Source organism: Prunus mume, linkage group LG1 (assembly GCF_029339155.1).
Source record: "Prunus mume cultivar Tortuosa linkage group LG1, ASM2933915v1, whole genome shotgun sequence".
Classification (NCBI taxonomy): Eukaryota; Viridiplantae; Streptophyta; class Magnoliopsida; order Rosales; family Rosaceae; genus Prunus; species Prunus mume.
This window is the reverse complement of record NC_142698.1, coordinates 20,896,010-20,909,676: the sequence shown is the minus strand read 5'-3', so window position 1 is coordinate 20,909,676 and position 13,667 is coordinate 20,896,010. Positions and strand designations below refer to the sequence as shown.

Genomic DNA, 13,667 nt, shown 5'->3' with positions numbered 1-13,667 from the left:
ATCTCAATAATACCCTTGTACAATTCTTCCTTATTATCCGAATAATCTATCCCATTCTCATAATAAGGAAAGAACGGTGCCTATATAAAACAAGCAACCTAGCGCGACAAAAGAACAATATTTAAAAGGGAAGTTTCACTAAAACACTCAAAATAAAAGTTGAAATTATAAAAAAATTCAACATCTAAAATATTTTATAAACACACCCAAAATTCATCATTACACACACTCAAAACCCATTTATAAACACACCCAAAAAGTTGACTTTGGGGTTGATTTTGAGTGTGTTTAAAAAGTATATTTAAAAAGCTAGGGTAATTCTCGAGAAGGAGGTTCAACAACAACAAAAATCTTGAGGAACAAGGAGAAGAGGAAGTGGCGGCAGACATGGTTTGGAAAGGTGATTATGATGACAAATCTATCTACATATGTTTGGTCGAGCACAGAGTGGATGGCTACTCTACTTACGCTATTAAAGCCGTTGAATTGAGCGCTTTATCTTCTTCTTCTCTGTCTTCTGGGTGCTCACTGAAGTTACGGCAAGTGGCTTACACATCCGGCGAGGATCTTCCGAATAATATGGCCTGCGGTGTCTTCGGATCCAAAATTCTTTTGGCCGGTGGCACGATAGGCGTGTATGACCCGATAATAGCTACCCAGGAAGGCAGATATAACCCGGAATTAGGCGGATTCGTGCCATGTCCGTGTACAGAAATCCAAGTGTTTGATACTCGAAATCAAAGCCAAAGCCCCACCACCTTCAGGACCTTCGGGAGTTTCATTGAAGGGAAAGCCAACCCCTTCCTCCTAGAGGTGGACGGAAAGCTGTATGCTTTGGCTAGTTATCCCATACAATCATCTATCAATTCTGGGGGTTCTTCGTATTTCGAAGTACTCGATCCCATTCGCGGGGTATGGTCGACTCTTCCATACCCGCCGGTTTTCAATGACTATAATAGGACGTACGGCCATGCTGGGCCTGGAGATTTTTTTTGCTTTGTCGCAGGATCAAACATCTTTTGCACCAGTGCATATTCTCCCTCCTACTACCGATTTGATGTCGCTGAGCCCGTCAAGGGATGGAGAGCACTCCCTCCTTCTTTCAACTCCGGGCCTTTGCCTGAAAATATATTAGGCAGAACATTCGTGGCAGACGGTGGTGATGGGGAATTTATACTCTTCAGTTTTAGTTATGGAGAGCCAGAGTATCCTTATCCGCATATACAAGTGCAATTGCTGTCGTCTGATTTTGGTTGTGTGACGACTCTAAACCGTGTGCTGCTGCCAACAGATAAGATACCTCCGGCTCCGGTATTCCTTCCCCCTACCAGTTATAGGTTTGTCAATCTAGGAGGTCCAAGACTCTGCCTTCTTTTGTCCAGCTTCGATAGTTATGTTGATGGGGTGGAGAAGGAGGAGGAGGAGTTGATCGTTTTTGCCCTACAATTTGAATTTACCAAGAAAAAGGATTCCTTGGATGTCCAATTCCTCGGTACTAACATTTTTGTTGAAAGCGACACTGACACCCAGCGTCCTCAAGAATCTGACATCTATACTGTAGAGATGCTTGGCGCCATTTTGTTGTAATCTCTGTTGTGTTTTTGTTCACTATATTTTCTTTAAATTTCCAGTTCATTCATAATTGCATTTTAGAGAGCATGTGTAAATGCGTGTATGTCTGAATATGATAAGCCACTAAGCCTAAAGTGGCTGTCGTTGTTATTCTAGTCCAGTGTTTACTTGCACTGAACATCTGTTTTGAACAACATATAATTGATAGAAAATAATTCACAAGTTCCGTACAAGATTTTTCGGAAGGAAAATCATATCATTGGTTGTATAGGTATCGCAATACATATATACTTTTATATTTATGTATGTATGAATCTTTCTTCTTTCTCTTCTTCTCTTGTTCGACTCTGTTTTGCTTTTGGTTTTGTTTGAGTTATTATTCTTCTTTATTTATTTGTCTTTAATCCTTGGAACAGGTGACTTACTGGTGAGAGGACGGATTTTCTTTGGCTAAGGAGTGGGAGGGCCTTGCAATCATGAAGAACGATCTTTTGTCTAGCATAGTTAGAAAGTTATGGTTAGAATGATCCTTAATTAGTACTCTACTCTCCAATTAGCGAGGAATGTAGCTTTACTTTTGATCAAGGTTTTATTGGTATATTATGAGATAGTATAGGCCGTGTTTGGAGAATTCTAAGTGTTGTTAAATGAAAGAAATAAAATATTCAAGTTTTGAAGTTTGGGGATTTGGGTTAATTGTCGATTAACCCCTTGAACTTGTACGTTACTTTCAATTTGCACCCTCAAGTTTTTTTTTTTTTTGAAAAATTAAGTACACGAATTAAGCCTTTTTTGCCAATTCACCCCCTACCATCTAAATCAACAACATGTCATCCAATAATCTGTCAAATCATTATAAGTTGAACTGAAATGCCCCTCCATGTTAGACGAATTTGACAAAAAATTAGGAATTGTCCTTAAATTGCGTGGAATTGAATAGGAACCAAAAATAACATTTTGCCTCAAAGGTTATATAGTACCAACTTGAAATCGGCCAAATATAGTTTGGAAAGTTTTATGTATTTAAAAATAAATATTCAATTTACTCCTAATTTAAAAAGAAAACAGAAACACCCTAACCCAATTAACGGGGGAAGTTGACTTCTTCCTCACGTTTTCTCCTTTTTGTTTTTTCCTTCTTACCTCTCTGCCCCTGAAAAAAAACTATATCTTCCCACATCCTAAATACAAAATCAGCCAATTCAAGAATCCCCTCAGCCACAATTAACACCTATCTTTATCTCGTCTCATATTCTCTGAATTTTAGCCTAACCCGCCGCCACCTCCAATTTTTCCCACCACCTAACCGCCTCTGTTAGTTAGGCTGTCCGTCCGCTAAGAAGCTTTTAGAAATCAATTGGAAACCCCAGTCTAGTCTAGGGCTAATGGAGTGGGAGAGGAAGATTGAGGAGATGCTGGATGAGATACTAGAGCTAAAGATGCTCTGCCCGGATTGGGTGAGAGATCAGCTTTTAGTCAGAATCCTAGACGTGTTTTTTGCTAATGAGGAAGGATTATTTTCTGGTGATGATAAAGTCCTATACATATGCTTTGCTAAGTACGGGTTAGATAATGTGATTTCTTACGTTATTGAATCCATTAAATTGAACACTGTGTTATCGTCTCCATGCTCGATCTCCTGCCCTTTTTCTCATCTACCTAATAGAAACTGCTCAATCATGCACCATGATTGCTCATCCCAACTACAATTGGAGCAAAAGTGGCTACTATCTCTCGTAAGGATCTTCCGACCCATGTCAGCTGCCAACAGGGTTGTTACCTCCTGAATTTGTTGTCTCACCACCCAACTCTAGGTTCGTCCACCTAGGAGGTCGATATATCGAGAAGATTAGTGTTCGTGTCCTAATCTTTGAGTTCAAAGTTAGCAAGGATAGAAGATTTGTGGACTTCAAGTTCTTATATTCTCGCATCCTTGAATGCGATATCGGTCTCAACATTCTGAAGCTATGACCAGCGATGGAGAGATGCTGACCAGCAATGCAGAGTTGGTTGGTGCCTTTGTGATGTAATTTTTGTTGATTAAATTATGCCACCGGGTAATATACTTTTTTAGGTTTTTTAGGTTTTAGACATAAAAAAACTTTAAAAAGCCAAAGCTCGCCTTTTCAAAAAAGACAAAAATCACTCAACTTTCAAATCAAAGACATGCGAGTATTGGATTGAAATCTAAACATAAATAAGGCATTTTTGATCCAATTTTGCTTCTTTTAAAATGGTCGCCTTTCAGATCTCTCCTTTCCTGCTTTTTCCACCAAAGTGTCATAGTCCTATATTTTTCTTTAAATTTCCAGTTCATTTCATGATCATATTCACACTCGCCTAACAAAAGATTGTAGGACCTGAATATTAAAAAGTTTGCTAACGGTACCTAAATGAAAGACAACTAAAACAAAACAGTCAGTGTCCTCCTCAAAATACTACCAGTTAAGTAGTTGTACGAGCCTCAAAATGGCGTTGGATCAACACATATCTGCTCTTCCGTCAAGATCTTGTGCAATGCCATTATGCCAACAAAAAACCGGGACAATACATCGTCAAGTCCGAATCTGCCTCCTTGAATTTAAATTTTTGATGATCCTAAATAATAAAAACATAGCCCAAAAGATTTTATACATAAACATATACATCCAGTTATTGTAAAAGCAACGCCAATTACATATGAACCGAGTATATAAACTTATATGTACTTCGAGGTTCCTGCAGAATCGCAGGAAACCCTCCGCGTTGTTTTTGTAATATAGGTTGGATTTTGGTTTTTGTCTTTGTAAGACTGAAAAATAAATCTGCTAGTCTTTAGGAAACTCACAATACCACAAGATCACTTAGATGTAATCTGGAATGTTGATCTTTGATTATGGCATGCTTGCTTCAATGACAGATGCTTCTGCAACTCTACGATCTCCTTACGCAGTACAATCAATGGAGCTAGAGGGGGTGGATTCTGCAGTGTGATCGAGAGAGCAGGGACCTATCATATTAATTTATACTGAAATGGTGCTATACTTTACAGCTCTCTTCCCATTAAAGAAAACTGCAAAGCCTTTCCTAGAGCACTAAGTTCTGTTTCCATGTTCTTCATTCATTAGTTATTTAACTAAGATACCTTGATGCTCATTACACAAAGTGAATGGCTGCACATGGACAGTTTTATTATCTCTACCGCTTTACAGCTTTTGTCTATATCTTATATTATTATAACACAACTTGTAGGATTGCTATAGCTTTAGTTTATCTGTTTTACACTCTCTATAAGCAGCTAGCATTGTTGTATATGGACTCTGCTTCTGCATCTGAGTTGTACTCAACTAGGATGAGTGTAAAGCCCTCATTTATGCTTACATTCTCCCACCAGGGCTAACACTCAATCCATAGCTCAAATGCAGTTGTACTGTGTGGCCATGAGTTCACAACAACAAAATCCTATAATCAAATTCCTGTCTGATGAAAGTATTTATGCAAGACCAGAGGGAGTAATGTTCAGTCAAACTTGAAACATTCCCCAAGATCATGTACACAAAAACTATCTGCATGGAATACCATCAAGATACAAACTGATCAATGTTTCATATAAAACTGAATTGTGTAACATGTACTCGAATCTTTGTAATGAAACATCCAGTGGTCTCCTTAAGACCATTTCTAGTCAATTCTTGAGTTTTGATAATCACAGTTCCTTAATTTCAATTCAACAAAAATGATTATCAACAATCTGAAAACTTGATGCATATATATAACATCTAGTTAACTTCTTTAAGACTATTTTAAGTCATTACCTGAGTTTTGATAATCATGGTTCCTTAACAAATTAACCATACTAAATGATTATCAATAATCTTTATCAACAAACTGAAATACGTGATACACATTCAAAACAAATTCAATCAAAAATGAAAAAACACAAGGAAACCTGAATGTAGTAGTGTGATTCCTACTCCCACTATTCTGTTGAGTGAAAACTCTCCAAGATCCCCATCTTCTTGACATGGCTTTTAAAACAGCTACTAACACAACTTTATTAAGTGGATCCGCAATCACAGACTTTGTGTCTATGTAATCCATCTTGACATGCCTTTCCTTGATCTATTCTTTCTCCAGCATGAAAATGCTTGGTACCTGAAAATCTTTAATAATTTTTTTAGAATAAAACTGCTCCTGTATCCAGCAAGAATACATAGCTAGAGTTTGACGTCTTCAAACTATCTGGACATCCTGCAAAAAACTTTAGTTCTCTTGCAGATACCTAAACACTTTCTTTACTGCATTCCAATGAGCGTTTCCAACATTGGACTAGATGATACCTAATACAGCATAAACCGTGATGCTAGCAACTGTAATACACTGACTGTATCCTACCTTCATAAGCAATCTTTAAAGCAATTACAAACCATATTAATTCCTATTTAAAAGCTTGAAATTCTCTATTGTTTCAATGTTGAAACCCTGAAGAGAATCTTGAATTTTGAATTAGAAGTTGGGGTGAACAAAGAGAAGTGCGAGGTTTAAATATAAAAACTCAAATACAATGTCAACTGCACGAGAAACACAAAATTAAGTAGAGTTCAGCTTAACCCAGAAAACAAAGCAAACCCACATTTTAAATATAAAAACTCAGCTGGGAAACTATAAATTCAAGCTCACAACTCCATAAGTAAAACCTTCAAATTTTCTACTTTTCAAGCTCACAACTCCACTTGGAAGCCAACACTAAACAGATTAAACTTAACCCAGAAAAAAAAAAAAAAAAGGAAACCCATGTATCATAAGTCATTTAACCGAGAAAGAAAATATGTATTTTTTATTCTCCAATTCATAGAAGAGGGAAAAAAATCTGAGGGGCCGATGATGGTGACAACCCAGTTGTAGAGATTGTCAACCTCACATTACTTAAAGAGATAAAAACATTGTTGTCAAATGGGGCATTTCAATAAATAAGCCTATTCTTTTTGGTGGACATTCCTTTGCAGCAGGTTATGGATCTTGTAAATTTCCCGAATGGTTGAGTGTCTCGCCCTCTTCTGAATATCCATGATTAGAACTTCAAAACTTGTACATAAAACCCCGAATCAGAGTAAAGATATACTATTTCATTAAAATGCAAGAAACACAGGAAAAACTCTGAAATTTCTAAACAAACTAACAAACTTCCATACTTCCGTTGAAGGTTTACAAACTAGCCTTAGCTATGGATTAAGTTCTCTAACAAAATAGAATAAAAGTGTCAAGAGAGTTGGTAGAGAATAACAGACGGTAGCCTCCAAATAAATACTCTACTTTTTACAAACTGGGTCAATTCAAAAAAATCCTTTTGCTTCCACTTGTTCATGATCAAGGTCCTGCAAGGTACAAAATAACTCATCAAATAAATAAATATAATTCCAAATTCTTGTCTTACGAAACAAAGGAAATTTAGTTTGAGCTATTATTAACAAGTCTCAATGGGTGTGTGCCCTTACTACAAGATAGACAATAAGTCTTCAAAAGCAGAACTACTTGTGGCAACTCTGTGAGCTCTTTCATCAATTAAAGATTCTGGTATGTTTTACACATCGTTTTCATGGATTATGTCTTAAAGGCGTTGAACACAATTTCAAAAGTTAATATATAGAATAAGTGGCCCCATATCATTGTATCCTAATCTGCCATTTGCCTACCAACTTTCAAACCTATATTAAATTCTGAATTGGATATTCCTTGCTTACCTTACATCTTGCATCAGAATTTGAATGCGAACACAAATAAAACGGGATATTCATGAACTTTTATTACTCAGACATAATTAATCAACAAAACTTACAGGTGGAAGGACTACTGCAACTTGCATCAGCCTCGATGCCATGCTTGTCCAAATGATCACACCTATGAAATGACAAGTAGATGAAGGGAAATTGATAAACAACATTCACAACACATGAAGGCAAACAAACACTGAATAAGTGGTGCAATGAAAATATTTTGCTTACTTGATGAAAGATGAGAGAAGAGCTTGACCAGATAATTCAAGTCCATTGCAATTGAAACTGTGCAAACCCTCTAGAACTGCAGTAACCATTTGCCTTCCAACGCATGTTGAGATATGAAGTTTAATCATTGCTAAACGGGCAAACGACCTTTCAAATGTGCCATCTTCGCCCACATAGACAAAGCACATACGGCTACCATCACCATCAAGGGGGATGACAAAGCCAGGGCTATGACTGTGCAAAGGAGGACAGAATATTATTCTAAGTTCAGATAGCACATGATAGTTATTGGAATGAGGTAACCCGTTGTCATCCAATTCAAAACTAACAAGGTTTGTGACTCTAGCCAACATGCCAATCAAAAACCCTTTAAATTCTACACAAGAATATATATTGGGTAAATCATCCACCTCCCTCCATGCCTCTTGATGTGCATAAAAAATATATGAAGATTTATTCGTAACAATGGCCAACTTGTTGCCCCAGGCATAATGGTTCATAATAAGGTCACCATCCTTCCATTCTCGGGAAAAAGGCTTATAAAATGGGGGAGGGGTGAGAGATCTCCAAAACCCAGTAGTGGGGTTAAAAACCACAAAAATGGGATGGGAGAAATTTTCCCGACAACCAAAGTATGGTCGTCTCTCCATAACATAGATTTTACCCTCTAATGTTACTACAATTGGATAGCTCATTGGACCACCCAACCTAGGAACCTTAACATTATACGGGCAGATGGACAAACACTCAGTATCATAAACAAACAAATCTAAGTTTGTGCAATTTTTTGCGTCCGCGCGCGAAATTGGAATGCTCCAAAAGTCAGGGGTACTTGTATCCATATCCAGTCTCTCACCCCCAACAAAATATAATTTGGACCCCAGGATTACAGAACTCATTCCTACAGGGGACCTATGAGCAGAGAAATCATGGACAACTTCAATATGAGGTCTCTCAGACGGATTAGAACTAGTTTCTAGTAATTTGGTAAGGTTCAGACGGTAGAGTCTCTCCGTATAATGAAAATACAAATAGCTGATCTTCATCTGCATCTTCTTCACAAACTTTCTGCCCAGCCCAATATTAAGATCACGTATCAGATGTGTAAAAAATAACAGAAAGAAACAACAAAGAGCACTGGTTCTAAACAGGCAGATATACAGAAGCAAATATATAAAAAATAATAGAAAGAAACAACAAAAGGGCACTTTTGAAAACAGTCAAATTTAGAGCAATCACACATCGCACAAGCAGATATGTAAAAGAATAACAGAAAGAAGCAACAAAGAGCACTTTCCAAACAGATATTGCACTTCCAAACAGATAAGGCACTTACAAATCGACTTCAATGAAGACAGAGTACAGAGGAGGTTCAGGTCGTGGTGCAGGCTCAGAATTTTGGGGCAGAGATCGCGTGTTTTCTGCGGAGAGAAGGGCGATGATTTTTCTCTTCTTACAAATCGACTTCAATGAAGACAGAGTACAGAGGAGGTTCAGGTCGTGGTCCAGGCTCAGAATTTGGGGGTAGATATCGCGTGTTTTCTGTGGAGAGAGGGCCGGTGATTTTTCTCTTCTTTTTCTTTTTCTCATGGGCCGGTGTTTTCCTCAGCCCCAATTGACACCCATCTTTATCTCTTGTCTCGTATTCTCTGAATTTCAGCCTAACCCGCCGCCGCCTCCAATTTCTCCCACGACCCAACCGTCTCTGTTAGTTAGGCTGTCCGTCGGCTAAGAAGCTTTTAGAAATCAATTGGAAACCCCAGTCTAGTCTAGGGCTAATGGAGTGGGAGAGGAAGATTGAGGAGATGCCGGAGGAGATACTGGAGCTAAAGATGGCGAGCCCGGATTGGGAGAGAGATCAGCTTTTAGTCAGAATCCTAGACGGGTTTTGTGCTGCTGAGGATGGATTATTTGCTGGTGATGATAAAGTCCTATACATATGCTTTGCTAAGTACGGATTAGATAATGTGATTTCTTACGTTATTGAATCCATCAAATTGAACACTGTGTTATCGTCTCCATGCTCGATCTCCTGCCCTTTTTCTCATCTACCTAATAGAAACTGCTCAATCATGCACCATGATTGCTCCTCCCAACTACAATTGGAGCAAGTGGCTTCTATCTCTCGTAAGGATCTTCCAGCCCATGTCGGCTGCGGTGTGTTCGGATCAAAAATTCTTTTTGCCGGTGGCGTGAAAGGTGGATGGGACCGAGGACTACGCAAATACATGCCATGCCCATGCAGGCAAATATTTGAGTTTGAGACGGATTGGACTCTGAATCCCAAACGCAGCATCACACTTCAAACTCAAGTATTTAGGGGTCGGAAAGCTCAGCCTCTGCTGCAGGAGATTGAAGGAAAACTTTACGCCCTCGCCTCTTACCAACTATCTTTCCATGCGAGCCCATATTTTGAGGTTTTTGATCCGCAAGAGGCTAAATGGTTGCCTCTGCCAGATCCTCCAGCTTTCCTCCGTTTCAACACCAGGGAGGTGCGTCATAGTCCGCAGCAATATTGTTTCACAATCGCGGGCACCAATGTCATTATGTCATGCGTAGGAGAGCCTGTACACCGCTTTGACGTTGCTGACCCGATCAACCAAGTATGGAGAGTACTTCCTGGTATTCCTTTATGGGACTTGAATTTTCATGGAAGAGCATTAGCTGTGGACGATGGGGAGGGTGATTTCGTGATTTTCTGCTATGGTAGTTTACGCTCGCGTAATGCTATACCAATCTACCTCATGCCCAAGGGCTATAATGAGTTGAAAGCCGTCAAACCTCTGCAGCTGCCAACAGGGTTGTTACCTCCTGAATTTGTTGTCTCACCACCCAACTCTAGGTTCGTCCACCTAGGAGGTCAATATGTCTGCCTTGTGTTGTCCCGATTTATGGGACCATTCAGCTGTTATTATATGGCTGATATCGAGAAGATTAGTGTTCGTGTCCTAATCTTTGAGTTCGAAGTTAGCAAGGATAGAAGGTCTGTGGACTTCAAGTTCTTATATTCTCGCATTCTTGAATGCGATCGGTCTCAACATTCTGAAGCTATGAGCAGCAATGGAGAGATGCTGACCAGCGATGTAGACTTGGTTGGTGCCTTTGTGATGTGAGTTTTGTTGATTAAATTATGCCACCAAGTAATATGTACTTTCTTTAAATTTCCAGTTCATGATCATATTCACACTCACATTTTAGAGAGCATGAGTATAAATATGCGTGGGTCTGAATGTGATTGTTGTATTGTATAGCTGCGTTGTAAGTGTTGGTTAATTATGCCGCATGACTTGTATATTTTCTCAGTTTTTGAACAACATATGATTAATAGAAAAGAATTAAGAAGTTCCGTAGAAGATTTTTGCAGAAGCAAAATCATAAATTGGTTTTTTCTATTGCCATTTGATGCGGTGTTAGAGTATCAACTAAGCTATTAGAGACTACACGTACGTATCCTTTCACTTATGACTAGATTTTGTTAAGCAGCCAGTTTGTATTGGCATTTTGTGCTCAAGCATATACTTTTATATTTATATATGTATGAATCTTTGTTCTTTCTCTTCCTTTCTTGTTGGTCTCTTTTCCGACTCTGTTTTGGTTTTGTTTTGTTTGAGTTATTATTCTTCTTTATTTATTTGTCTTTAATCCTTGGAACAGGTAACTTACTGGTGAGAGGAGGGATTTTCTTTGGCTAAAGTGTGGAAGGGCCTTGCAATCATGAAGAACGATATTTTGTCTTAGAAAGTTATGGTTAGAATGATCCTTAGTTAGTGAGGAATGTAGCTTTACTTTTGATCAAGGTTTTATTGGTATATTATGAGATAGTATGGAAACATGGTTTGTATTGTTATCCTATCATCCATGATTTGGTTTTCTTTTCATAATCTTCGAAAAAAGGATCTCTAAATTGTTATCGAATGTGGCTAATTGTGGGCCAGATTGGGTGATACTAAGGAAAATTATTGATATAAAAGGTGGTGTTCTAAATTTGTTATCAAAATGCCATACAGGATTTGAAATCGTCCTCTCCCTTGAGCACACCTCAGCTTGGTTGAGTAGGCCATGTACCATGGAAAATTGCCTACTGATTTGAAGTATTTTGCCGAGACCATGGACGGAAGCAGCTAGTGCCCACTGTGGCAGCTTCCCCCACTGAAGTTTTCAATTTTCCATATTTACTTACATCTATTGTGTGCTCAATCTAAATTAGCTAGCTTCGTTGGTAATGGTATCCGTATTCCCTGTCATTTCCCCTACACATAAAGGGAACTCAACCTTAAAACAAAACGAATGCTTGACTGCATGCAGAGCTGCCAAAGTAGAATATCCATGAAATTGTCCTAAATATAAATGCGTTCAAGAGTGGCAAAGCACTGATACAATTTGGCCAAAGTAACTTCAGATCTCATTGCAGACTTCTGGTATTTGGATTGCTACAGTCCAATTGACTGTTCAGGTTCCCAGATCCTTTCTAAAACAGACCATGTAGTCTGCAAAATCACGCAGCAGGCACAATCACTAACAAGTAAATGTCCGCAAGTGTTTGTGCGCTTGTGCTCCTTTGTGTGTTTGTATGTGTAAGAGGAAGAGAAAGAGTACCATGACAGGAGGTGCTGCGCAGAGAGAAGAAAAAAAAAACAAAAAACAAGAGACAACCCTTAAAAGAATCCAAGGGCACACTCCAGGGAGGTGCTAGCATATCCACTTTCTTGATAGGCAGATATATGTGTTTTAACGGTAAACTGCATGCATGATGCTGAAAAGAATGCTGAAATAGCACTTGCACCTGACCATGTAGAGGGTAGAAAAATCTACGTACCCACATCTGCACAGATCAGTATGAAGCGCGCAGCGCACCTGACAAATTATTATAGGCTATGCTAGATAACCAGGATACTCTTAGGGCCTCAAGAAGAACATATTCCCAAAAGGAAAACAATAATACTACTTTTGCTGGCTCATGAAGCATGAAATGCCAATGTTCTAAAATATAATAGGTCTAGAAAGGACAAATATACAAATTGACTATATCCGTTTTGTTTTATACCTTGTCATGAAACAACAGTTTTGATATCACAGTAGTCAAGGAAATAATCACAGTTAAATTTTGAAATCAACAGTTTTAATTAAGCAAATAATGCCTAGAAATTCAAGAAGTCAAGGAAGAATTTTCACCCAATTGTGGTCTTGTTCCTCTAAAACCACAGGATTCCCTGAGATAATGGAGGCATGTATTATATGAACCTGCGAGAGTAGACATACCCACCATTCAAACGTCTATCAAACTGCTTAGCAAAAAATTACAAAGGAAAATTGATGCTCTCCACTGCTCCAACAACCTCTCTACAACTATCTAAATTAACATTTGAAAAGAAAGAAGTTGTCTATGGATGCAACATGGAGCTATGAAACATTATAAAGGGCTTGAAATCATTCCTCAAATCAAGTTATAAATGTACAAACAAATAAATGGGAAGCCATGTACTTGCTGCTCTACTAATTGGCGTTGGTGAGAGAGGCCACAACACAACTACAACTAAAATTACTGGTATAAGGGCTTGAAGTGCAAGGGACATGTACTTGAACCTAAGTGTGAGAGAATAATAAGTCTCCTCCACGAAATGAAATAGAAGCAGATAGAAAAAGAAAGCTCCTCTGTTTTTACATTCAGTTTTTTCTTCTTTTGCATTCCATTGCTTTATGTTTGATAGATTACGTAGCTAAAGTGTGTGTGAGTGTGCATAGGCTGAAATCCATATTCCAACAGAATTGACTGTCAAAAAAAGAGCAAAGAAAAGGAATTGCATGAACACTAGATAAACACATAAATAGTCATCTACCCTCCATGAAACAACAAAAGCTTATCATCACTTCTCCAACTGAATAGAAAACTTTTGCATTCTAAGACTACTAAGAACAGCGTACTACAAAATCAGTGAAGAATTACTTTGAGAGGAGAAAGAAAGAATCAAAACAGATCACCCTTCTTATGTTGTTTTGGGTAGTCAGGCTGTAGAATACTGTTACTCATATAATCCAAGTTGCTCACTCATCAATGTAGACCGCACCACCAGGAAAAATCTGCTAATAACAACGAGATTTAATAATAAGGTGGAC

At 38.3% G+C, this 13,667-nt stretch overlaps 3 protein-coding genes and 1 long non-coding RNA gene across 6 annotated transcripts; 2 read left to right on the top strand and 2 right to left on the bottom strand.

Annotated features, from left to right (window-relative positions):
- Positions 1-296: 296 nt before the first annotated feature.
- Positions 297-2,258, top strand: LOC107881262 (uncharacterized). Its single transcript, XM_016794825.2, has 2 exons — positions 297-1,583; positions 1,989-2,258. The coding sequence occupies exons 1-2, from the start codon at positions 388-390 to the stop codon at positions 1,990-1,992; spliced, it is 1,200 nt and encodes a 399-aa protein (XP_016650311.2). The 5' UTR covers positions 297-387; the 3' UTR covers positions 1,993-2,258.
- A 4,398-nt stretch (positions 2,259-6,656) lies between these two features.
- Positions 6,657-9,143, bottom strand: LOC148921279 (uncharacterized). Of its 2 annotated transcripts, none has more exons than XR_016123280.1 (4): positions 8,890-9,032; positions 7,554-7,787; positions 7,388-7,449; positions 6,657-6,926 (listed from the first exon to the last, which is right to left on the bottom strand). XR_016123280.1 is itself a non-coding variant. In XM_089044094.1 (4 exons), coding segments are annotated over exons 1-4 (1,386 nt in total). In that variant the 3' UTR covers positions 6,657-6,924. The 2 variants fall into 2 exon arrangements, 1 of the variants encoding a protein (XP_088900220.1); XM_089044094.1 differs by having other exon boundaries at positions 7,554-8,621; positions 8,890-9,143.
- Positions 9,144-9,331: 188 nt separating this feature from the next.
- Positions 9,332-11,434, top strand: LOC148921278 (uncharacterized). Of its 2 annotated transcripts, none has more exons than XM_089044096.1 (2): positions 9,332-10,645; positions 11,208-11,434. In XM_089044096.1, the coding sequence occupies exons 1-2, from the start codon at positions 9,332-9,334 to the stop codon at positions 11,220-11,222; spliced, it is 1,329 nt and encodes a 442-aa protein (XP_088900222.1). In that variant the 3' UTR covers positions 11,223-11,434. The 2 variants fall into 2 exon arrangements, with proteins under 2 accessions (XP_088900222.1, XP_088900221.1); XM_089044095.1 differs by having other exon boundaries at positions 9,332-10,662.
- Positions 11,435-11,820: 386 nt separating this feature from the next.
- On the bottom strand, positions 11,821-12,779 carry LOC148921277 (uncharacterized). Its single transcript, XR_016123281.1, has 2 exons — positions 12,726-12,779; positions 11,821-12,163 (listed from the first exon to the last, which is right to left on the bottom strand). It is a non-coding gene; the product is annotated as an uncharacterized LOC148921277 (long non-coding RNA).
- Positions 12,780-13,667: the final 888 nt, after the last annotated feature.